Source organism: Ischnura elegans, chromosome 7 (genome assembly GCF_921293095.1).
Source record: "Ischnura elegans chromosome 7, ioIscEleg1.1, whole genome shotgun sequence".
Lineage (NCBI taxonomy): Eukaryota > Metazoa > Arthropoda > Insecta > Odonata > Coenagrionidae > Ischnura > Ischnura elegans.
Genome location: NC_060252.1, coordinates 15425109 through 15451819, shown reverse-complemented (window position 1 = coordinate 15451819; position 26711 = coordinate 15425109). Strand labels below are relative to the sequence as shown.

General features: G+C 37.2%; 1 protein-coding gene across 1 annotated transcript in view; it reads left to right on the top strand.

Annotated features, from left to right (window-relative positions):
- LOC124162917 (nucleoporin p58/p45) overlaps positions 1–26699 on the top strand; it is a 38569-nt gene extending 11870 nt beyond the window's left edge. Inside the window, exons 5-10 of the mRNA XM_046539653.1 lie at positions 2925–3009; positions 4392–4566; positions 6244–6442; positions 7052–7291; positions 10574–10660; positions 26160–26699. Coding sequence (XP_046395609.1) covers positions 2925–3009; positions 4392–4566; positions 6244–6442; positions 7052–7291; positions 10574–10660; positions 26160–26359 — 986 coding nt within the window. The 3' untranslated portion in view covers positions 26360–26699. The remainder of the gene's footprint in view (positions 1–2924; positions 3010–4391; positions 4567–6243; positions 6443–7051; positions 7292–10573; positions 10661–26159) is intronic.
- Positions 26700–26711: the final 12 nt, after the last annotated feature.

Genomic DNA, 26711 nt, shown 5'->3' with positions numbered 1-26711 from the left:
CCTTTCTCCCCTAAAGTGACCGCTCTGACTGCATTTTGAAAATCTATCAATCAATGCCATCATCAAAAATAATTGTTTGCATCGCACTCCTGCCTATCAGGCATTTAAGTACGTCTCTGAACCGTGTTTCTGCGATGAGGAATAACGACTTTGTTAACTTTGCTAAAATGGCCAAGTTAATAAAATTGTCATTTTTCATCGCAGAAACACGGTTCAGAGACGTACTTTATTTCCTCCACTACAATCGCAAATTGCTGGAAATCGGCCCGATTCCCTTTGATAGCGCATCATGAGGATGTTCTCGAGGTTGGTAATTGATACAACTAGCCTACTAGTAATTCTAGTGCTATAATAGCACAGCTATGGTTGATTCGTTACGCTATACATTCAGGAAGCAGCAGCGGATAAAATCGCGGAGGAGATTAGAGGCTTAAAAGATGATTTTGGAAAATTCTTGGAAAAAGCAGGAAGAGCATAGCGCGCAACATCAAACGATTATATTGCCCTTGACGATGAACTCCGGGCTTGCGACAATGGGACGCTGGTACATGCGTCGGGAGAAGCAGCGGCCGGGACTAGTCATAATAGCAGTGACGACGAAGATGAAAGTGAAGTAATTTCACCAAATAAAAAAGAAGTACCTGCTGCCCTCCAAACATTAAGATATATTGATCTGGCTAACGAGTTAGGTCCCCAATTTCATTCCCATTTATGCAAGTGAGAAACCATGGTGGAAGCGGCGATGGAGAAGGGCAAAAAGGAAAAAAATAATTGATATTTTAGTAGTATCCTTTCGTGTATATAATAGCCTTCCTGAATAAACAACTTCAATATCTTAAGTATTGGGCTCTATTAACCACCAACTTATTTTTCAGGCTACTCGTAATGAAGACACACTTCTAACCGTGAACTTTCTTCTCGCGTGTCTCCCCGTTTTCCAATGCCGAGAGATCTTTCTTTCCAAAGTCTTTGTTTACTTCCTCCCGCGGCCTTCTGCTAATCTTGCTGACACCCATCTTACGCATCCCAAACCCCTCCTTCCCCAGCATTTCCCATTCACTCCCTCTCCCCTAAGGTGACAGAGGTCGAGTGCGTCGCAAAAAATACGGCCCCCAAACGTAGACTGAGGTAGAGCTGAAGGCCGTTTCCCCACCCTTCTTTCTCCTGCCCCCTTCACTACTGTTCACCACTCCTTTGTGCTGACCACACTTCTTTCCTCAGGCAATCCCCATCCCACTCTAATTCACCCCACCCACTGGGAACGTTCCCCGATTGTGGAGAAGGGCATGGTTCATCTTTACCTGCCACGGGGGTAAGTTATTAACCGGAGAGAGGCTGAAGAAGCATCTTCCACTATCAGGGAAATGGTGCCGCGCTTATAATTCTCTCTTCTTCTCTGCTGACGTTTCAATTGAAATTATTTTCTTTGCTCTTTCCTCACTATATTTATTTACGATTATTGCGCGACTATTTTTTAGTGCTAAAGCTAAGAAAATCTTTTCTCTACGTCAATGATTCTTTGCATAACTTTCAATACGGAGGAGAAAGGGACGCGAAAACAAAATGAGGAGAATGTACAGGTTTTCGTGGGTCATTTTTGGGAATTCACGCAAGTGAAACAATACTTCACACACGTTGAGAAATGATGAAACATCTCTTGTAGAAAAACAATCAATGCGGATAATTACGTTTCCCTTTTTATTTCTCCGATAATGGAAGATGTTTCTCCTGTCGTTTTCCGGTTGGAACCTTGCTCCTGTCGGCATAAAAGAAGAGAGAGAAATATTATATGAACAAAGCACTTCACACCCGGTATGAAGAATATGGTCCGGATGAAGAATAAAGTCTTTCGTAGCAACGTCTGCGAAGATGATGGAGCACAGTATCCGGACGGAGAGCTCAAACAGAATTTACTTCAAATATTCGCCAGAAGATAATCATATCCTACGAAATTTAGAATCGTAACTGAATCTCAACAAAAATAACAAATGGAAAAGATAGCACATTCAACTGAATATACAGAGTAACTCGAAATATTAACTTACGAAGGTTATTTTGGAAACGGGTGGAGGCCCTCGTTTTTCTTTTTTTTTTCTCGTCACTGAGCGATAGAGGGCGACATAAATGGCGGTTAGGCCGGCTGCCGCTAAAATTCCGTGGGTGCTGGAAACAAATATCTATCATACGCGAACTTAATAGTTGCTACTCGCTCCTAACCACATATTTATAACATTAAATTCTTATAATAAACTTTGCAATTCATTATTTGATTACGTTTTCTAAACTTGTCGAGAATTTCTTAAGCGATCGTTGATGTTGAAGTATGAACAAGAAATGGGAATTTTATGGTGGTATAATTATTTAACGATTTTTCACATCATAAATCGATAAAAAAAAAAGCCTTTTCTATGAATAATACCGAGAATAACCACCGAAACCATTTAAATAAGACCACTAAAGACAAAAAACGGCGGAAGAAACAAAAGCGAACATTTTTTTCGTGACTTATGAAAAAGGTTTGAATTTACGAAACTTGATTTTACGAAGTGCCGATTTTCCGGTCCCACTGACTTCGTAAAACCAAGAGTTTACTGTATATACTTATCCCTATGGGCATTATGGCCCACTGGTGCCTGCAAGAAATAACTTCATTTGCTGCTATTGCCCACGTTAGCATATTTTTATGACATAATGATGTATTTTCCTACAAAATTTAGTAGGTAATTAAAATTTAGCTTCTTGATTTTACTCTACTCTTATTTCTTTTTTCAAGATGATATGAATGGGATTCTCTATGAAATTTCTAGATTTTTCTTAATTTCTTTTAATTTTTTAAGTTTCATGATTTAAAAAAATGTAATTGTATGTTTCATGTATTATAATGCTGTTTTAATCTTAGCTAATTTTCATTTGTTTTCCTTCAGGCTCCACCAGCACTCCTAGTGATAATAAGGCTGCAAAAGAAACTCAGCTACCGAATGAAATACTTCAAACTGTTCATGATTTTGAGTAAGTAATGACATTGTTATCTTGTGGTATTATTTATTTCAAATCGATTAGGATAGTAAAAAAATAAGCAGTATTTGAATGTATGTGTGTAAATCTGCCAACAATTTCTCTTTCAGTTTGGTTTGTGTTAGTTTTTTATGTGAATCAAAAATTGATTTTAGTAGCTCCATTTCCTTTTGCATAACGAGGGTAACTTGGTACACTGTTAGTTGTGAGCCTTAAGTGAGTGTTAAGGCAGTCTTTTTAAAGGCAGTCTTTTTTAAACCCTACTACATTCAACAATAATGAAACTTAATTGAGCAAGTGGATTGGTGGGATCTGCCACAATCTTAGCTCCTTATTAGAAACAAAAGCAGTAGCCACAATGTTTTCCAATACCAATCATTGTACCATTTGTTGAACCACCTGACCAAAACCAGTTAAGTAGCATCAGGTCCTATATTTTAGCTTAAGTTGTTAGCCTTTTGGTAAAATGAGTATTGGCAATTGAAAGACAATCATTGTCACGTGGAGATAACCTAATTTACTACTAATTATTGTAGCTGATACAGCAATGGATTAATAAAACCTTTTTTGTGTGTTTAAAGGAAATATTCTCATTTAACTTTACATAGATTATTATTGCTAAAAAATTAAAATTGCTGCTGGTGCAAATTGAAGTGATGAGCATCATTTTTCTAGAACTCACTATAGCTCAGGGTTTGTATCTGGCAGGGAAAATGAAAATTAGGACTGGAAGTCATGGAAACGTAAGGGAAATAAGATTATGGTGAGAGAAAAACTCCAGAGGCCCAGCAGGAAGATAAAAATAGTGCTTTAACACGTGGAGATTTGCTGTGTTCAAGCGGTGAGGTGGGTGTTTAGATGCCATCCTGGTTGGGTTGCACAGAGTAGCACCTGCTCGATGCTACTTAACTTAATGGATATTGTTATTGCTACTTCTACTGGACTTTAATTCACTATATACTACATTACTTCATTTTCCCATTAAATGCTATGTAGTATGACTACTGTGCAATTGAAAAAAAGTCAGGGAAATGGAAAAAATTCAGGCTGAAAACAGGGAAAATCGTAGGAAATGAAAATGGAAATTTTATATTAAGCCTCTTGGTGTATTCCATCCCTTTGTTGTTTCCTTAGTAAACAACATAATGCCTGGAACTATGATGGAAACATATGTATAGCACATTTCATATTCTTAAATATCTATTTTTGAACATATAAATGAAGTACTTTCTGATTTGATTTTCTTATTAATAATATTTCACATGGCAGAATTATTTTGATGATCACTTATTGTCGCACAATCTTATGCTATTTTTCATATGTTCCCTTTGATGTGTTTGAAAGAATTTTGTCAGAAGCATTTTGTTTTCTTTCAGATCTTTTATGAAGCAGCAGAAGCTAATGAGCTCTGAGATTGGCCGTGGTTCAGTGAAACCTCTTCACAAAGTCCAAGAAGAGACAGAAGCTTTGAAACAGGCATTGGCCTCAATTGATAATGCTCTTAACAGAAATGCTGCTTTAGTTGAGAAGCTTAAAACAGAAGGTGCCAAGGTATGTACCTATCCAGTGATAGCTAATGGTTAGAGGTCCGTGAAATTTGCAAAATGCGATATCGCAAAATAACACGAAATAATGCAAAATCGGCAAATAATAAACGAAATTTCACATTTTTGCGATTTTAGGTGAATTAGCAAAATAATCACATCTAACGAGTCACAATCTATTAATGCCTAAGCCTTCATTGTTTAACGCTGCCGACGTTCATTTGCTCTATCTCATTACGATTCCAAGGTCAATTGGCTAGTATAGTCTCGTGCATGACGAATCCGCATAATATCGCGCACTGTAGTGATTTCTCTGCCAGAATTTATCAAAGCCTCTCTCTTCGATTCCCATGTATCAATCATGAAATATTTAGAATGAGGCGCTTTCTTACCTCATGAATTAGATATTATGAATTAAAAATGTGCTGAAAGAAAATGTAACGCGGCCGCGGAAGAGCGGAAATACAAGCTCACGTTCCAGGCACGCGTCAATGCCGAGCAGTAATTCCGGTGACACCGCGACGCATTAGACAGCGTTATTGGATAACTTGTTGCAGGAAAACCTTGTGTGGGTCTAATGTAACAATTCTGTTGACTTAAACACGGCCGCTGGCTGGGAATGGGCCACCGTTCACGCCACACGGCGTGGCGAGCGAGTCGTCTCGTCTGAAAGTGGCCTGAATTTCACAGCGTCGTGACGTGAACGGTGGCCAGCAAGAAGTCGTTTCGTCAGAAAGCGGCCTCTATGTAGCACTACCTGTATTTTACGCCGTAGACGGCACACTGTCGGGTCAGATTGAAATGGGCGATGTGGTGACCATGGCGGCCGTCAACTGCGCGATTCGATTCGTTTTAAGACATCTGCAGACACTAATAATTATTTGAAAGCGCGAAGCACTAGCAGTTGGGGGAAGGGAAGGAAGGAGCAGAAAGGATAGGAGGAGAGGGGGTTCTCCTTATTAACGGACAGATCTTCGGATATTTGGCTCTGCACTGAGCTACAATGCAAAAAAAATTCATTTTGACGTTGGCCAAATCTAATATCTAATTCTTCAAGTGAGAAATGTCTTATTCTAGATGTTACAGGATAGATAAATGGGAAATAATTTTTCAAGTTTCTTTGAATCCGATTATGTTTTATTATGTGTGCTTCTTTCACTACCTTTCCTGACCGATTGATAAAAGCTGTAATGAAAACTAAGCGTTTTTGTCGTATCTGGCTGCTGTCCTACCTTCCCTCAACACCTGGGTGAGGGGTACCGAAAGGGAACCCCCGACATGAAACATTTTGGCCACTTTGTAAGTTATACAGTATTATGGTTATACCGTAGCTACCCAGCACTTGGTTTGAAAAAAACCATTGTGAGTGGTTTTGTTTTGCGGTTGGAATGTTTTTTTATCGTGGTTCCAGCTTTAAATATCGAACGAAGGAAAGGAATTTTAAAATGCCAGAAGCTAGTGATACTGTTCATACCAGGGCAGGTGAATTCAGCTCAGAAGGATTTAATGTGAAAGACAGAGTATTACTGTGCAAAGTTTGCGATAAAAGATTAGAATTTGAAAGATATGACACGTTGTTAAATCACGTCAGTAGCGATACACATAAACATGCGAAATTTTTTCTTTTTTTTTTTCCTTGTTTTGCTCATGATGTACTAAATGAATCTACATATTCTTCTTGCAGGAATTACAGAATGCTGAAATGGCACAACGCACACATGAGACTCCTGCAGGGCTTCAGTTGGAAAATTCCACTCCTTTGGAGTACTTCACAGGCCTTGTCACTGGTTTTGAAAGAGATATGCAAACCTTGAGGCAAGAAATAGAGAATGCCGAGCGGCACTTGCACAATCAAATGCAACCCATTGCACTTACACCACAGGGTGAGTTTCAATTAAAGTATTGCCTGTATGTTCTGTTTTTATCTGTTCTTCTTACGGAAAAAAAATATATTAGCACCATCTTCATTTTTGTTGCATTTCGTCACGCATTTTTATCCTTAAACCTATGCCCGCAGATTTTTTACTGAAATTTAACTTCAGTCTTTAATTATCAGATTTCTTTTCCACTGTTTTTGTCATTTTTTTCTTGTTGTTGTGAGCTTTTTATTTTCTAGTTTTTGTCTTTATGTATAAATTTAAAAAAATTATAATTTTCCTACATTTTTTGTCGCCAATTTTGAAAAAAATTTCTCATTTTTTGTTTTCTGAGTTATGAGGCATGAACATGTATTTTTAATTCATACATTTCTATAAGACGACCCCAGGGGTGTGTGTATGGCAACCGTCACCCCATATTGATCAAAACCAAGCTATACAAAAGGTGTCAGCTCACAATATATAACTGTTTCGATTAATAAACAAACTGCAGAAAAATTAATTTTTTCTTACCTGAATAACTGAGAGTTGCTGTAGCATTTTGGCTTCTGGCACTTCCAAGGCATAGCAGTTCAAAGATATGCCCTCATTCTTGTAATAATTTTCTTTATGTAGAGTTGACTGTGTCCCTACGGCGGTTGCATGAAAGCTTTGTTGGCCTTGCGGGCCATCTGCAAGAAGTGCACAATACGGTGGATCAACATTGGGAGCAGTACCTTGGTCTGAGGCGACGCATCCAAAGGCAGCTGCCTCCTCCCAACAGCACGTTCACTGCGACCACGTCGGCGGGGCGAAGCGCTGATATTTCAAACATGGAGACTTTGTCTGCTAAGCCAGGTCCCAGCCCATTTACAAGTAAGTGTGATTTATGCTTTTAATTTCCTGTGCTGTGTTGTCGACATAGGTGAAGTTCAGCTGTTGCCCGACCAGCACTTCAGCTAGGACTGGGGCTCATAGCCTTGGACAAGCTATGACCCCTGGTCCTGAGACCCTACCTTGTGTAGTGCATGGTGAAAACCTCCGAATAACGAATCTCTTTAATTATAAAACCTCCCTTTTACAAAGTTCACACGTGGGCTTCAGTTGAGAAAACCACCTCTTTATTCCAAAAAATCTAAACTCAGAATTTATTTTCCTAAGTTTTTGCATGCAATTTCATTTCTAAATTCCACATTATCCTAAGAATTTCTCTTTGTTGTGACCTATTTCCTTGTACGTATTATACACATCTGATACAGCATTGCTATAAGCTGTACAAGATATCAGAAGCAGGAGCACCAGGGTGGGCTAAGGTGCTTTCTAATTCACCATTTTTCAACCTATTATGTATATTAGATGTGGAAACTGTGTTATCAGGCACATATGTTCTTTATCCGACAAAGTTCATGTATCAGGGGCATATAGGGTACATAATCTGATGATCATTGAAGAAATTTTGTTGCCTGAAGACATCGTAGTGCTAAGGAATGCCCAATGCCTGATTGTGTGCGTACTTTAGGCTGTAGAGGCTGTGACCAAATGAAATGGTGTGCACGGAAATATCAGAATGGACAATTTTGTATATTTTCGTGGCGAAGTAGGAAGGGAAAGTAGTATACGGAGAATAAGGGTGGACAATATTTTTTCAGGAAGAACATCTGATCGACAATATTTATGCAAAATTTGTAATCTGTGATGGAATCAGGAGAAGGGATTTGAAATATCCAAAATCAACTTTCAATCAGTCGACTTTTGATTTTGGTTTTTATACAAATTAAATTTTTTGCCCAAATTAAACGAAAAATTAAAATAGTAATCGATGTTTTAAAAAGTAAAGTAATTGTATGCTGAAATATGGATCTATTTTTTCATCAAAATATGGGTTAGTGGAAGCCTTAGGAATAAGAATTGAATACATTTAAATTGATTGGTTATAATATTATTTTAAAGTTAGTAACCTGTAGTAGGATGAGCTTTTCATGTAATGTACCTGTCTGAGCATCTGACCTGTCCTATATCATGTACTTGATCGCTGGACTAATAAACTTATTATTATTAATGCGATAGGTTGTTGGGTGGGAAAAGAGCAAGAGGCACTGTTCAGCTAAACAAACTTTAATATATCATGCAATAGTAATCTATTGATACTTTAGACAAACTCAATAATAGAAAAAATAAAAACTGATTTTTAAGTTATGAAACAATACTTAAGTGTGAGAGTTATGGGAATTAGACAATTTTCTGTTTTTTAAGATAGGCATTGGTTTTTTACGACTCGGTCGTAATCTGCATTTTGGCAACATGATATGCTATTGAATACGTAGTTCTCGATGCATATTTTATACTCAACGACTTATTACAAGTATTGGATAACTTTTTTTCCTAAATTTTTAGATGAACAGTAAATACCTACGTAAATCCATCAGCTAGAAGGCTCATTTTTTTTGCTGCCCCCAGAAATTCCTTCGAAATAACTTGCGCTCACGTAATGATGAAGACAATTTCATGTTCCGCAGTGTTTCCCTTCGTGGAGAGGAAACAACAGATCAGATAAACTGACCAAGCTAGCAGGAGGGCTAGCAAAATTTTGTTATAATATTTAAATAGACAGAATGAATCCCAAAAAAGAAATTATCAAGAATGCATCTGCATGTGGGGAAGACTATACCGTGCTGCTCTCTGATGAGCACGTTTCGAATGCAACAGGAGCAGCATGATGATGAATCAACCAAAACACATACAAGCCAATGTGAACAGGGTGCAGCACAGTGGGATTGAAACTTAATGGCCCAGGTGCAGAAGGCAGTAGTCACACTAGGTGTGAAGAAGGTGGTTGGTCTGAAGTGATTTACTGAGAAAACGTTTGCAAAAAAAGGCATAATGTTAATATATTTTATGATTTTGAATCTTCATTTTGTGGTTCACAATGTGGTACCTGCAAGTGTGAGTCCCCACTGGAAAGACTGGAATCGTAATAAAAATCTGCAGCCCTACATTAGACTGTGTGCGGAACAAGGCAAGGCAGTAAAATTCAAATGCTGTAGCCAGCTAAAAATCTAAAATTGGTCTATTAGAATCGATTTTCCAAAACAAAATTTGACCTTGATTAAATCCAAAATCAATGTAGTATAATCGATTTTCGATTGAAATTGAAAACTATTTTTCAATCCCTAATTGGCAATATTTTGATAAAAAATGCCATGGTTGTGTCTTCCAGGTTGCCAACATTAGTCTGTTATTTGGGAGGTTCTTTGAAGTTCATTTTCAAAGACTTGTTTCTCTGTATTCAAAGATTTAATGAAAGTAAAAAGCACTCAAAACGAAGAACCAATCCTTCCCTATGTGAATAATTAACATAGTTTAAGATCCACCCAGTACAGAATGCGTCGTAGGTGTAGTACTTATTTCTAACCCTGCCGCGTGAATGGCGGTGAAATATACAAGAACTGCCATGAGAAAAAATTCCCCTGGACCGGGAATCGAACCACGGACATTTGGCTTTCCGGGCCACTGCGCAGACCACTACGCTATCCTGGTTCTTTAATTCCCATGGCAATTATACTGACGCTCATGGTACTACTGTAGGTGTTAGAAATACTACACATACCGCTTTGCACGGCTTTAGTGCAAGTTTGAGGCTCTCAACCGGTTGTGGCTTCTTGGAAGTCCTTTCTCCCTCGCATTGCCATCCTTGATGGACCGTGAGGGCCTAACACCTAGTACCATGAGCCTCGGTATAATTGCCATGGGAATTAAAGAACGTGCATAGCGTAGTGGTCTGCACATTGGCCTGGAAAGCCATAGGTCCGTGGTTCGATTCCCGGTCCAGGGGAAATTCTTTCTCATGGCAATTCTTGTATAAATGCGTCATAGACCGTGGACTGGAGGTGTACAGAGAAAAACCTGAATTTATGCCATTTTGAATTCTTTTTGTTGGAAGTGTGCATAAGGCAGAGTGCCTAAAATTTTCCTCCAAGTAATTTTATCTAAAGAAGAATTAGGAGAATCAAAGATTTTTGGACAGTCTGGATAAAGTTGTAGAATTTAAATTTGGGAATCTTGCAGCAAGCTTGTCTCTGTATTCAGTGAATTTGTGAGGGAACAAAACCAAGGGAACTTGCATAAATGCGGGGTTAATGTGATACTTGTCGTTTTCAGGAGTTGGAATAAATCTCACGGCACCAGCAGCTAACATGTCCACACTTAATCCTGGGAGATCTCCATTTGGCTCTGTTGTTCCTTTAGGTAAATAGTAACATAGCTTAGTTTTTATTTTATAGCTGAAGTTAATATGGTAATTTTTGGGGAATATTTGGTTCATAATGTTGCATGTAGATCTTTATTGAGGGTTCACATGTGATTTTTATAAGATAAGTTTTGTGAGCATGAATGTTAATGGAACCTGAGGGTACAGCACTGTCTTTTTGGCAATTAGTGCTGAAAATATGAACTTGTCAAAAATATGAGTATAATTTTTACCTTCCTCGTTGTTCCCTGAAGTTGATAGGAGCTTCTCTTGCATATTTTTGCTAAGATACTTAAATATTAACTAACATTTTGGAAAAAAAAGGCCTGTGATACACATTTCAGCAATATACCTACTTGCCAAAATGTCTGTTCTTGTTGTTGTTGTTTGCTTGTGCTTGAAATAGTAGTGAATCTTATTTCATTATGTGTTGGTTAACTGGTATGTGCATTAATATTTAGATGAACCAATGTTGTTAATGGAGCATTTTTGTTGTAGAAACCACTTCCTAATCTGCATTAGTGTGTAATAAATTAGAATAAAACTTGGGCATTCAGAGTGTTTAAACTTAGTATCTTAGAAATTGAACTTTTGTATTAATATTGATAGAGCATAACATGTGAGGGTCACTTCAAAAATAATGGTGCTATTGTGTTGAAGTAGATTACATGAGACAATATATGTGTTATTTTGTGAAGACTTGACTCCAAGAGTGAAGTGAGACTGATTATCTGAAAGACAGTGCGAGAGTGAAGCATGTGTGTGAGATGAGAGTGTTTGTCATTCCCGTTGATGTCTTCTTCTGATGCCTACTATCATTTGGACATTGATCATGTCAAGTACCTAGATGCCTATTGGTTCCCCATCTTTATATCTTGTAGCATCATCTTCTATTGCATCAGGTGCTGATAGTGAATTTATTTTGTATAAGTATAATTATACACTTATTATGCTTGCATTGTAACACTACGCCAGCAATCCCTTGGAAACATGAAGTGAGGCATCGTCAATGCAGAAGCAGACTAATTCACATAAATAAGTCTATCCAGATTTTTTTATGGGCTGGTAAATCATGGTGTCATGTAATTTTCTTTTTAACATTTTGACTGTGGATTTTATATGGTGTACGATCCCAAAATGCGTACTTTTTTACTTGGAATCCATTTTAAAATGGAATGTGAAGTTTACTCTAGTTTAATTTTCATTTTTTACCCACTGAAAATATACATAACTCCTTTTACAAAAAAAGTTATGGAGCATGTGGATCAATGTGTTCCAATGCTGTCAAAAGGCCGAGACCGTATTGATTGATATAGATACTCCACAGTCGATGTGTTAAAAGCACTCACCTTGAAAAATCAAAGGAATTGTAAGTAAACATAGCATATGCGTCAGTTTTTTTATTTGAATTTAATTTGATGTCATAGCATAATCAATTCTCTTGTGAAATATATTATTTCACTCATAAATATGGTGGGAAAGCATGGTTTGCAATGGTATATAATATTTATTTGCCTAAGGTAAAGAGAGAGAGTTTAAACATTCTCATTGCCTTATTCGACCATTTCATTCTTATGTCATAATATTTTATCATTGTGCTGGCTGAAAACAGTGATTGTGAATATATGGTCATGTTCTAAGTTCTCCGCGTGGAAAAAGTTCATAGTTATGGGATTATCCTCTTTTGCTCAATTAAGTAATAGTAGTGCATACTGGTGCACACACATATATTTATCTGTTCATATGTAATTCTTGTGTCATCTGTTGATCTATGAAAATATCAAGTTCATTCACAAATTTTGTATCTAACAAAAGCAGCTGTTGCTAATAAATTAATATGGTTATCTTGTAGTATTACTCTTTTGCTTTGAAAATTTTTAAATATTTAGCCTGTTATATTTTTTACAAACATTAACCAAATAAAACTGTTGTGAATTTAACAGTGAGTAAAGTTTTGCTTATTCTGGTGTATTATGTCCTTGTACTTAAGTAGGCTATTAGGTATAATTATTAAAATTTTAGAAATGTGGCTAACCCAGTAGATGTGCAATAGTTCCGTGTTAGTCACATCTGATTCTATCCACAGTGTCATCCTCTACAGTAGTTTTGGGAATTGACTTTGAATGTGCTCACAATTAATGCTAAAAAATATTGACAAATTCTTATTACTCAGCTCAGTAGTTTTTTTTTCCTTTCCATGTTAGTTTTTTCAGCTCCATACTTTATTTTTTACTTTGTGTTGCTGCTATTAATTTATATGCATGGAATTGGCATGCTGATGAAGATAGGATTTCTTAATTGACAATTTAAGTTCACACAGTAGGTGGCATAAATTTCATCTCATGTCAGTCTCAGAAGCTGTTCGGACTAGCTTCCACATTTCATTGTTTTACTTTAATATACATATACCTTATCAAAAATTATGCTCTGAAATTACAGATAAAGTACCCTATGTTCCATATCTGTAATATGAAACAGCTGGGACATATGGAACTAGGTATGGTGTGATATTTGGAGGTGACCAACAACTAAAGAAGACATTAGTGCCACTTGGGAAGGGTGAAGATAATCCCAGTGTCAGCATTAGTCTGCTCTTATTGTTAGTGACACATGTTAAGGGGACCACAGTTAAATGTCTCATCCAATGGATGGAGTGCTATGCTTAAAAGTGCCCTCCACAAAACACTATATGGAACTAGTATACAGCACATGAAACTGGCTCAATCCTCATTGGCTCAGCTTAGTGAAATATTGTCATGTTAATGGGAGTTAAAATGGTTCAATAATTTTCCACTGATTTTTTAAGGTCTGATCTGATCAATTTCAGATGTGATTTTAATTGGAAACTGCATTTTAGTAAATTTTTATGGGGTATCGTAGACTTGCCATTGGGTTAGTGAGGAATTAGATTTGTCTAATGCGTTTGTAGATGGATTTAGTAAAGCTGATCAATATTATTCACTGTCTTAAAATTCCATGTGGAGCACACATTACCTATCATAGTAATTTTTTGTACTTCATAATATTTTGGTTTTTAAATTATTGGAAAAATTGTAATGAATGTACAGTAGACTCTCGTTAATACGAACAACGTTATTACGAAGTCCTCGTTATTACGAAGCAAATCGTTGGTCCCGACGAAAAGGCCTATACAAGCTATAGTTAAAGAAACGTTATTACGAAATTTTCGTTTTTACGAAATTACGAACCTCAGTCCCGGTCCCAGCGGTTACAAAATGAACTTTATTACGAAGTTCAACGCATAAGCAACGGCATTTAGGTGGAAATTCACTATGATAAGTTTTAATAATCGCGCCACGTTTAAGTTCTGCTCGTGTACTGTGCTCAAGAGCGTCAGTTATGGGTCTTTATTCAGTTTATACGCTACATCATATAATAAGCTTCATTCCTGTGGAGACATGGTGACTCACTCATAACCGCTCGTAAATTAGACGTATACTCTTCCTACGCACACACTATTTACAAATTTTCAGAGGTAGCACCATTCAAAATTTTCAAAGTTGAAGATTTAGCACATGCGTGTAATGCAGTGTTGCATTATGCAGGGTAACCGCACTCCTCGATTCCTTGCATACAGTCCGGCCGGCGAAATTTGTCCGATGACGTCACAATTGAAGGGGTAGATAACCTTGGGAAAGCACGTTTTACAGCCAATCGCTGTCCCCCAAACACACCCTCGCCTAGTTATACAACGTGAAATGCATAAGGAGCACTGAAATTAGCCTGATCCACCCAAACAAACCCTCTCTTCGAATCACCAAACCAAGTGATTCTTCCTCTGGGTCCTTCACGCTCGTCGTCCCTTCCCACTCTTTCTTCATGGAACCCTTTGTTTCCCTTTGTTACCCAGCAACCTTGCCCCATACCCCGACCTAGACCACACTCATCATCAGGCAACACTCGGCGGCCGGACTTTAGACTTATACTTAGGCTGCTATTATGGATGGAATAGCATCATGCTATTCTTCATTATTGCAACCGATGTTGCTATAATATAGCGTATTGCAACGCCTATGCTATTTGGTATTACGAACGGTTGCAATTCGTGTTTTTACTACACCGGAAGACGTAATTCTCAGAATAGCATAGGCCCGTTGCTATTTACTATTATGAACGGCGAATTGCAACCGGTAGGCTTGCTATAATATTACGCGGTCTTCGATGCCGAGCAATTCGGTATTGCAACCAGAAAACGTGCGCATTGCGATGTCGAATTGTTTTTCTGAGGTTAAAGTAACCTAATCAAGCATTGAAAAATGGAATAATAGCCAAAAATAAAATGATATCAGCTTTATTTTAATTAAATAATAGTAGCATAAGTGATGAATATTTAACTAGTTAAGTGATTTGGTTAGGAATTAACATTCGAGCTTAATATATGAAGCACAAGCTTGCTTCATCGACAGTACGAAAACAATAACAATTAATGCAAAGAATTACTACCATTAGCCCAAATTTTACGTGTTTTATTCATATTTACAATTCATAATTTTATTTCATCACTTGACTTGCTACTAAAAATATCCTCAATGTAGGCAGGTATCAGGTCGATTCTTGAAAAATTTCAAGCTTGTGTTAACACACTAACTCGCCAAATATATTAATAGTTATAGCTTTCAATGAAAACCATATATTACCATAATAATACCATATACTTTGATCAGCCGTTCATTTCCTCAATTGGACAGTATATACAAATACATGCAACGAGTCGAAATTGTTTTCCCCACTATTCGCTGCCTTCTACAATTAAAACTAAAAATTTACTTAATTATAAACACGGGCAGTCGACTTGAATTACTTGCTTGAAAACAAAGGATTTCTCCGAACACCAATAAACTTTCCGAACAAATATGATTCACCACAAACGTTTAATGGAATATCCATGCACTACATCATTAATGCAATATATATCATGTGGAATTGAATACAAATTGTTTCCTCTATAGACAAGTAAGTTATTCACACAATTAAGTTTCAGTTTATCGGCACAGTTCAGGGTCTATCAAAAATTTCAGTGAGCACATAATAAAATCAGCTGATACGAAAACAATGATAACTGACACAACAGCACTTTCCACACGATTCACTATTGCTAGATTCACTTTTTCACAGCTGTTCCATCCATCCTCAAATTCACCATCACCTCCCTCTGCTTTTTCCAATTATGCAGCTGAAATATCGATACTATTCCATCATAATACATGAAAGCACAGCTGTGACGTTGCCACCTACTTCATTTCCTAAACAGAGAATGAACACTGAAATTAGGGAGTCATATAATATATAGATAACATTAGAAACGAAAGCTTCTAGTTCATACAGTAAAACGATATCGTCACGAGCAATACAATAAAAGTTGATACATATTAATTCTGATATGCAACAAACAGACTTCGAAGCCTAACACATTTACGAAGAAAATCAAACATATTTAGCTTTCAATGATTATTTCGCATAGCATATATCTCACGGTAAAGGACCGATCGGATATAGGTAAATCATTGAATATTTATGTCCGATAAATCATCATTATAACAACGAAATTATGACCTAACCCACCTGTCTGAAGCCATTGGGAAATTATCACAACCACAACAAACAGCTGATTTCTTAAATGAGATTTTCAAAGCGTATTATATATTTCCAAGGTTTAATATAATTTTTAAATGTAAATAAAGCAATTATTTATAATTTCAAGTCAATATTCCGTAAAATACAGAAAAATATATAAAATATCTTCTCCCTCATTGGTTACGCAAACTGTTCAGAAAGTTTTTCATACGGGAAGAGGCGGAGCTTCCAAATAGCTCGCGCAAGAAATAGCATGCTGCTATTCCGAACAAAATTATTACTACGCTTCATTCATAATACGGGGTCGTTGCTATAATGACCCGCAGAATAGCGTATGCTATTTTTTGCAACGCTTATCCATAATAGCAGCCTTAGACTTTAGGTTTATCAACTTAGGAACAAGGTCTTGGGGCGCATCTAGTACGTATATCTGACTGACTGTATTCAGGAAGATATCAACCCCAGATTGCGTCATGTCGCATTCTTCTGTCGAGAAAATGAAACGTATTTTCCTATTTATATGTGTTTTCGCGTAATTTAATCGTGTTTATTATATATGGTTTTTTTTTTACGATTCTTAAAAGAAACGTTCATACGAACTTTGTTATTACGAACCTCCGGTTTCTCGGTCCCGTGAACTTCGTAATAACGAGAGTCTACTGTAATTGGTAGTGTGTAGGAAAGCCCATCCCCACCAATCATGCCTATGGAGTTGGAGTGTATGTGTGCATGAATAGTGAAAATTATGAATAGAAAGGTCAGTTGATTCAGAACATCAGTTTCTGTTCATATAGATGCATGGCTTAATGTGTGGTATTGATCATTACTCTTTGTAATCTTAACATTCTTTGGATTGACTGCACAAATGATTTTAGAATTTTAAAAAAATTCTCATTTATGGCGTCTTTAAAAGACCTCATCGTTTCAAAGTTGGTTTGTGGTGTCACACCATTGTGTTAGCCTAAGTAATTGCATATGAATTCCTGGGCTGTTAAGCAGGCATTAATTTTTGCCTGACCCAGTTACAAGTGAAATACAATGTAAAAACCATCCCTCCCCATTTGCTTTTTCCTGCTTAACTTAGTGTTTGCTGTATTTCTGAGAAATGTTTATAGGCTTACCCTACACCTATGTCAATTTGAGTGACACCTCCAGTACTGAGGTAGGTAAGGAGTTGGCAATACCCATTCTCCGTGAATTTCAGCTCGATTAATGATAATGCATCCTCTTGATTTGTATGGGTGTCATCTCTTTTCCAGGAAAAGTTGTAGTGGTAGTAACCAAGGAGTATTTTTTTTACTTGTTATTATATTTTTCCTTGTTACTTGGAAGAAGAGGTACAAGATCCATTAAAAAATTTACATAATAGCACAAGGCCCTATGAAATTACGTCCACCACAGTGGAGATCTCGAACTACCTCCGGAAAAGCTTGTGACTAGCATATTGAGATTGGAATCGAACGGTAGTTGAGCGGTTCTTTCATCTCACTTGATCCATAAAAATCATGACCTGCTCAGCCCTAATTTTTACGTCAAAAAAGAGATATGAGATAGCAAACATTCTCTTCAACAGAGTTGTTACAGGTCTTGGGAATGACGTAGACTTTTTAAAAGGGTCAGAGAAAAGATTGGGAATCTTAAATCGACGCCTTTTACTCTTTCGCAGATACAAAGAATGGCATCATGAGGTCTTGACGCATGTATTATCACCTCTTGATACTCTTTTAGTTCCTAGCATTGGCCTTGTGTGGTGTGTTGATGTTTATCATCTGCCCTCTTTCATCAACTACTCATGAAATGTAGGCGGCAACTTTTGTTTTCTTATTTCAAACTAAAGATAGAATGACTGTGTGGGGAGGATTTTTTTGTCCAAATTTATCTTTCCCTTCCCTTCACCAAATTCTTTATCTGAATTGTGATTTTGGATTTGAGTGAATATCCTCGTGATCAAGTAAAAGAAGTCAGGCTGAAGAAGAAAGGCAGTTTTATTTATTCAGCAAAAAAGTCAGGTGAATGGTAAGCAAAATGATGTTAGAGTGAGTGCATCTTGGACCACACATCAATTATTATTGCACATACATTTTTCCTTCTTCATCCGTTCTTAATCAGACGATTTCTTTGATTCTTAAGAAATACTTTTTGTATGCTCATATTAAAGAAATATCTTTTGACATGAATTTAAGTACATTTTTAAAAGAATTTTCTAATTATTGACTGCTACTCTTCAAAAATGTTATGCAAGGATGGAAAGAGGGTAGTCATCAACAAACTATGCTAGGCTGATGCGAGGAGCTCAGGAGTAGCGGAGTGGCAGTGATCCACTTATCATTATCATTAAGTAAGGAATTAAATGGAAAAGAGCGCTTTTGTATTTGTCTTAGCAAGATGCTCTAAATTTGCATTTGGAAATAATATAATGCGAAACCAATTTAATTGTTATTTTTTTTTTAACTTTTGGTTCTCATAACATCACATTACATTGCATTTTTTTATACTTTATTGCCAGATATTTATTGTTTTCTTACCTCCAAAAATTATGGAAGCCAAGTCCGCTGCTCAATGCTCTCCTTTGACATTCTTCTCCTGAGGAAATAATGACCACAATACGAGCTACTATCCTGAATAATTACATCTAAAAGTTTGTTATGTGTCTATGGTAACAGAGCATATTTTTAAAATGATTTAAGTTTATTTTTAATGAAGTGTTTCTTACTATTTACTCCTTTAAATTGCTATGTAATGATGGAAAGGATAGAGTGAAATCGGGGAAATAAATATTTTTTTCATAGAATGGTTAGGGAATTTGAACTCTGGAATCTCATAAAAACTCTGTGTTAGGCCTATTTCACATGGATGCAAACGGTCTGTACTACGCACGCGGATGAGATTCCATTGACATTAATGGAAGCTTAAACATGAGTGAGGACAGTCCGGATGCGGAGGAGCTATCCATGTGGCCCTTCTACCCCACAGATCATCCGCACGTGTATGAGCCACAGAGACAGGTTTGTGCTTAACATAAACTCAGCGGCTGACGTGGACCAAGTAGATTTGTCAGTAGCATTAGAGCGAGCTTGGAGATAGCAATGTGAGTGCGTCTCTTTGCCATGGATAGTGAAATTGACGTAGAAAATAATTGAAAAAATTACCTATATTCTTCGTGCCACATTAGGGTGTACCCAAAACCTCCTTTGATGGGCACTTTTCTCCCGTTTTTTCTAACATGGTATGCAGCAATTGCTTCAGTTGTACTCAGCAGTATGACATTCTTCTACCTTGGCAAGCTACACACATGTGCAGGGCTCCCACTCAACCGTGAATGAGCCGTGGATTTCGTCTACCGTGAAAAAACCTGGAAATAGTCATGAATTTCGTCATAAAACCTTAGAAATCTCTCAACCTTGATTGTAGAACTACGATAGACAGATTAAAAGAAAAATCGATATTTTGATAATGTTTCAAGGCCGAGTCACGTGCAGATACTGTCCACGCATTTACCTGCACATGTGTATTCGAAGCGCAATTATTAATTGGTCCGTGTGTGCCATGACAGCACATTTACCTTAAGCCTGCGATTGGAAGACATTAACCCTGGCAAAAAATCAGGCACTTCTTCACTTCCCTGCCACCCTGCTCTCTCCATTTTCCCACTCACACCCTTTAGACGGACCTGAATTTTGCTAACGATAGTTGAAGTAATTAGAAATAGCACTTTCATTGCTGCGTTTGCATTCAAGGCATCTGTCATTTTTGTTACATTTTTAGTTAATGTGCGGCGGGTGATTGTTTCATGATCAATATTTGTGCCTAAAATGCCTTATCTATAAACTGTGAATTTGGTGACATTTAGATCGTAAAAACCTGGAAAAAACCGTGAATTTTATAATGTAGTTAGAGTGGGAACCCTGATGTGACATTGTGCCGGATGCGGATGGGATTTATCTGCATCTATGTGAACAACGGTGATTGCCCTACGCACCCTGCATGCGTAGTGCGGGACGCAGTCTGTCCACATCCATGTAAAACAGGCCTTAGTGGTAGGGAGAGAAAGAACCGAATATGATTGACAAGGGAGCGAGATGCAGACTCTCATGGCAGCTGAAAAAAGATTGGGTGCTTTCCTGGTAAATAAATTGCGGAAAGAGTTCTCATGATCCTCACCAGGTCAGGAACTGCATTGCTACTGACTTATCAATGTCCGACTCGACCATCATCCTCAGGTCCTGCCTCTAGCCTCTATATAGAAAAAAAATACATTTTTCTCTGCTCTTCATTTAATGCTGGAGATTATAACTAAAATTTATTATTTGTCAGTATTGGGTAATGAGTTTTAAATTGTAGTTTAACAAAACTCATCCGATTGTAGTGCATTGGCCTTGTATGGTATTTAAAAAACACAGAAAAGTTACTGTAACTATACATACTTGTAACTGTAACCAGTTACTTTTTAAAATTTGAGGTGGTTCTTGTAACTGATTACAATTTTTTGAAAGTAGCCATACTGAGCCCATTTACCACTTTCTGGGAATTCACCCGTCTCTGGTTTCATGGGCAGTTTGTGGTGGTATAGTTGGAGCCTGGGGAGCCTCTCTACCGTGAATGTGCATTATTCACACTTATATAGTGGTGAGCTCTATCTTCACCTATCCAAACCAACCATAGAGTCGAAGCACCTAGTAGGTGACCTATTTTTCCAGTTATGCCCCTTACCAGCATTGATACTCAAGTAACTTTTTTCGTACCTACATGCATCCTATTGAATATGGGTCACTCAAGTACGTACTTCATGAGGAAGTTTCTGTGGTAAATGACTTGCATAGTAAACTCAAAGCTAGTAAAGTGAGTTCATAACTGTAGTAGCAGTTTTCATTAATGGGTAAACTGTCGGTAGTAGCCATTTCACAAGCATTTTGCAGATAGAAAATTACCATAGTGGAAATGCTGTAAAGAGAATAGCCTTTTTGGTTGCAGTGGATTTCCTTTGGGTATTTTAATTCACACCTTTGTGCTTGTCTCGAGAGTGTAGTAGTCTAGTGGGTTGAGTGCTTGACAGCTCTCTACTCTGCTATCCCATCAGCTAACTTTTTCATACTTGCGTATTCCTCCACATTTATATCCTTAATATCTTGTCCTACGTAACTCAGTTGGGGCTGTCATGTGCCTTTTTCTCGTCCCCTTGATCTTTGATGATTGTCTTCATCAGGCCTCCATGCCTCATGAAGTGCCCAACGAAGTTGTCCCTTCTTCTTCTTTGGGTTTATAAGATAACTTTTCTTAGCATTACTTCATTACTTCTTCAGTTGATTTATTTTATCATCATCACTCTTGACTTCTAAGCTGCTGTCAATGTCCGTCCAAAAGAAATATGCTGCATGTAGCATCCGTCACCATTTGAATAAATTAATCATGGGCAAAAAAATGACCGATATCTCCCATCAAAAATTCAGTACCGGCTTCTCTAAAGTTGTAAACAAGTAAAGAGTTCGACCTTGGGGTATTTAATTTCTTACAAATGTTTAAATAAGTTGTCAGAGAAAAGTGAAGGACCAGTTGGCTCGACTACTACTTTAAGGGATCTTCCTAATTACTTGATTAATTCATTTTATCCAATCCAGATGGCACCAGAGAGGCCCCCACTTAGGACATTTGTCTCACTAAAATTTCTGGGTGGGTTTGAACCCCTCCCCCTCCTAACTCACTACCATCTTGTGCACGCAAGCTCTTACTCTAAAAATTTTCTCACTGTTGGTGAGAGGTACTTACTATTGATCAGCTGTCAGTACTCACCATCGTGAGGCCTTGGCTTTGTTGCTGTTTGTGGATGCCCTGCCTAGGGCCTGCAATGATGTGCGAGGTCTGTGACAACGCAATTGAATAAAGACAAGTGACACTCTAAATATGATCACTGGTTTAATCCATGCTCACTGTGGGAAGAGATGTGCAGCGCTACAACAAGGCACAGTTTCTCCTACTTATTGTGTCAATAATGAAAATGGCCACATATCCTGTTTCCCGAATGCTGAATTGTATTTCTATGAGAGTCAGAGAAAGCTAATATTGAGCCAGATAATCTGAATTTACTTTTAATACCACGTACCATATATTTATTTGTAAAAAAATGTGAGGGTAAACAAGGCTAATAGAGTGAACACCCACATTAGTGGTACTGTAAGTATAGAAATAATTTAATAGAAATTTGGTTAGGGGTATAGCAATGATAATCTTTCAAAACCTATTTTATTGAAAAGTTACAAGAGTATTTCTAATACAGAGTATTATTATAACTCTTTGCATTGTGGTGGAACCTGAGTCAAAGAAAACCATTTAATCTAAATTAAATTTCTCAGCATATTAATATTGAAATTTATGTTGAAGGTATACTATTAATGAAATTTGGTACCTTATGAAATTAAAAAAAGTATCCATTGCAAATTGAAGCTGTTATAAGAGAGTTGAGAGCTAAGGTAAACCTCTGAAATATGATTTTTCAGAATACCTGTGGACTTCCGATATAGTGATAGGTTAAATCCTTGTCAGACCCTTTTGTTGATTTTGGCCTCTATATTCCTTCCTGGTAGTGGTAGGATCCGTAGATGATTCCTCTGTTATTGTAGTCCAACCTGAACATCTTAATCCATTCTACATCATCAAATACATTCTTCAAGGCCACAAAGGTCATATGCTTCGGTCATTTTCGCTGCCAGTAGTTTCATGCATACTTTTGCTTCCCATATTTCTCTATTTTTCATAAAATCCAAACATTTTTTGAGAGGTTTGCTTAGATTTTTCCTTTGATTTATCTACCTATTATTTGTGCGAAGATTTTGGGGGCATGTGAGGCAAGACTCAAAGTTCTTGCATTCCTGCCAAATGCAAAAACGAGCAATACGTTAAAATAATTCGGTAAATTTGGAAAGGAAAGATATTTATGAAGAAAAAAATCTTCCCCAATCCTTCTTAAGTTTAAGAAAATAAATAAGTTGCCACCCACTTTTCATGAGTTGGTGACATCATTAGATGTGGTTTATTTCGAGCCTTCCATATGAAAGGCTTTAAAATTCATATTTTGTCATGAGGTCCACGGGAATTTTATGTCATGGCAATTACTGTGGGCATCATTAGATTTCTAGTTAACTTTTTTGTATAGGGAGATCTTTTTGATGAGGGAAGGAATTGAATTTTGAATCTTTTGGCTCGGAATGTAAGTTTGGTGCAGTATAGTCAGCATTAAGAGGATGCATACCTCTCGCTCGATTGGCTTTTGGTGAGGGATTAGTCACTTTAAACTTATTCATCTTGAAATTTCATTGAGACTAAATCTTTGACACTGTAAAGGTGCAGGTTTATGTTATTTGATGTACTAAGAAGATGAATAAGTGGAAGATGTCTGTGTAGATATGAAGTAATGCAACAGGTAAGATGGAAAGATAACCTAGTTTTTCTTGTTCATTTGGTTTGCTTTTATCAGTGACATTCATGTTGGAGGTATAACTGGAGAATGTAGATTAAGAAATTGAAATGGAATAGGTGAAGGGGTGCTGGAATTCTGTACAGAACACACATTATTGGTAATCAACGAAAATTATAAAATTGCCAGGAAGTATATACATATGTACACATATAAATTGCCAGAAGACAAGATTTTGGGTAGGCTACATTTTAATGCAGCAATGACTGGAAAACCTGGCAAAGGCTACTCTGTGGAAGATAACAACAGTGACTGTAGATTAATGATTATGAATGCCATCCAAAATTCACGAATCAGAAGTAAACATAAAAGAACATACAGCTGATGAAAAATTTGAAGAATTCTCTCCATCAGCTATTTTTCAAGAAGCATTGCATAGCGAAAAAGAATCAGGCCTGGCTGAGAAATTTTTATTTCCTTGAGATCATGGATTTCGATCATCACCTTTTTATTATTGGACTTCATTGAAGGAAGTACGAGGATGTGAAAATTTAAAAAGGACAGCTTCGCTACAAAAAAATTGGGAATCAAATAAGTTGCATAGCATGCAGAGAACGTAGAAGTAAATCTGCTAAGATGTGCTTAACAACCTCACCTTGAAAAGTGGATGCTGAATATTCCCGTGAGTGTCAATTGCATTCAGACAAGGGTAAGAATTGAAGTGATGGTTCAATGAATTTTTAATTGACCATATACATTCACTTTTATGAGCAAGGAAATGATGAGTTAATTGCAAGCAAGCTTTAAAAATCGGCAGAGAAATGACTATTCAGTGGGTATGGCCAACTTATATCATCAGCAAACTAGGTGTGTTTTACTATTTTCATGTCTACGTATTCACTTCTTGGGAGGCCATGGGACCACCAACCCTACTAGCGACATACAGGTCACAGGTTTTCTAACCCACTGGTGTGAATGGAAATAAAAGGACTGCACTGCTGTGCTGTGGCTCAACCACAGGTGTATGGCTGCCAGGGTTATGTGAAGCATGGTCACAAATTAAATTTGTTAAATTTTTACGGTGGGACCACAAGCATTTTGCCACCACCACATAACCCCACTAGCTGCAACCATGTTTTGTCATCCTTGAAACTCTTAGAAATGATATTGAAACCGTAGATGAAAAAGCCAGTTTGGGAGTAACTGAATTGCATTTAGTGATTGAACTAGAAGGGATTAAATTTCAATTCATTTTTAATCCGAATAATTACATTTTTTTAAAGTTGCTACTACCTGTAAACTGTTCATTGCTTTCTGAAAATAGAGTGGTTACTTTTTGGCACGTGGCCTACCAGACAAGTAATTTAAACTGTCCAAATATATGCTTCTGTAGTGTCTTCATTCTATTTCTCGAAACAATCTCTTCACCTAGAATGACATTCATTCAGAAATGATGATTCATGAGTGGAAGTCAATCTGATAAAATGGACAGTGTAACATTAGCAGTCAACATCAAAATGCAAACATGAACCACCTCTCTTGATTAAAATTCTTAAGAAAAGAAAATTCACTGTGACACACTGCTAAGAAGAGGCAACAAAACATTCTGATCTTTGGAAAACCCACTATGGCATTCATAAGAGAGGGAACTCAAATATGTATATTGTGGAAAAATGATGAATTTTTTCGAATTAGCACCAAAAGTCGTGAAAAGTGGCTTTTGCACGTTTACAGACAGTTTTTAAAAATTGACGACACCAAAACTGTATGCTAGACTTACCAGAAGCATCTTTGGGAGCTGTACACGTATGATGTCATGATTTGTTAATGTCTGAGCGTGAAGGCTTATAGACTCAAAATATGCTTTTACATTCGTTTAAATATGCCTCAACTATTGCCATAACTAAAAAAAATAATACACAAAGTTAGAAAAATTTATGTATAGAAGGGGGTATCATTAAATAGGAAAAATAGACTGGCATTTTTAAGCATTATTATTGGAATAACGAATAGTCATTGTGTAAGATGGCAATGGTGCTAGACGATAATTAGCCAAAAAAGGAGAAATCTGAAAGCATCCTTGAATTTTGCTGAATTTAAAAAAATGAAAATAGCAATTTCTTAGAGCTGAAATAATAATGCAAAGGAACACTAGTATGAAGACCTTATGTGACTCTCAAGTTCAGTTAGTAGCTTGTTTTGTAGAATACCAACATCTCTATGTACTCCCTCCTTTCAAAGTCATATCCAAACTGCCTCAATGAAGCACTTCACGTTCTATGTTGCAAGTTTCGATAAATATAAAGGATTAAAAGTTAACGAGGTACTTAGCAGAGAGGTTTTTCCTGTCATGATTCATAATGTATGGCCGGGACTTATGGTCACCATTTTCTTATCAAGAGGTATGAAATGTTAAGGTTCAATCGGATTGCGGTTTTACTGTACCTTTACAGTCTATGCAGCCCTCCAATTTCAATCTCAAATTCTTTTTCCAGGACTTACTGCGACCTCCGCACTTCAGCCGTCATTGGGCCAGCAGCTTGTGCCCTCACTTCCTTCGGGAGGCCCTTACGGCTTAGGCTCTCTGCAGAGTGGTCCCCTGTGTGCCAGTGCCCCTCCTTACGCATCTGTGGCTAACTCCACGTTCCTTCAGTCTTCCTCGCCCACGCAAGGCAGCAAGCGAGGCAAGCGGTGAGGAAGAGACTTGGCCAATGGTTATCAGCTTCGCTAAGGGCTTGGGACCCGAGGTGTTTGCTGATCTGTTGGCTTGTTATTTTTTTACAGAAGTGTGGATATATTTATTTGTATGAATAGGAAGTGACTAGCTTACACATTTTTTGTATTTTCATAAGAGTGAATGTCATCGAGGTTAACAATAAGATATTCTGTGTATAAGAATGAAAGATTATTCTTAAATGGCAGGCGAGATCTCCTGATATGGCCTTCCTGTTAATTTTTTTCATCTCTTGTAAGTCAATGTATGGCCAATATTTTATGTGGTTATCATAGTACAATTGAGTGATCTTATTGTTAGATTGCCAAAAAGC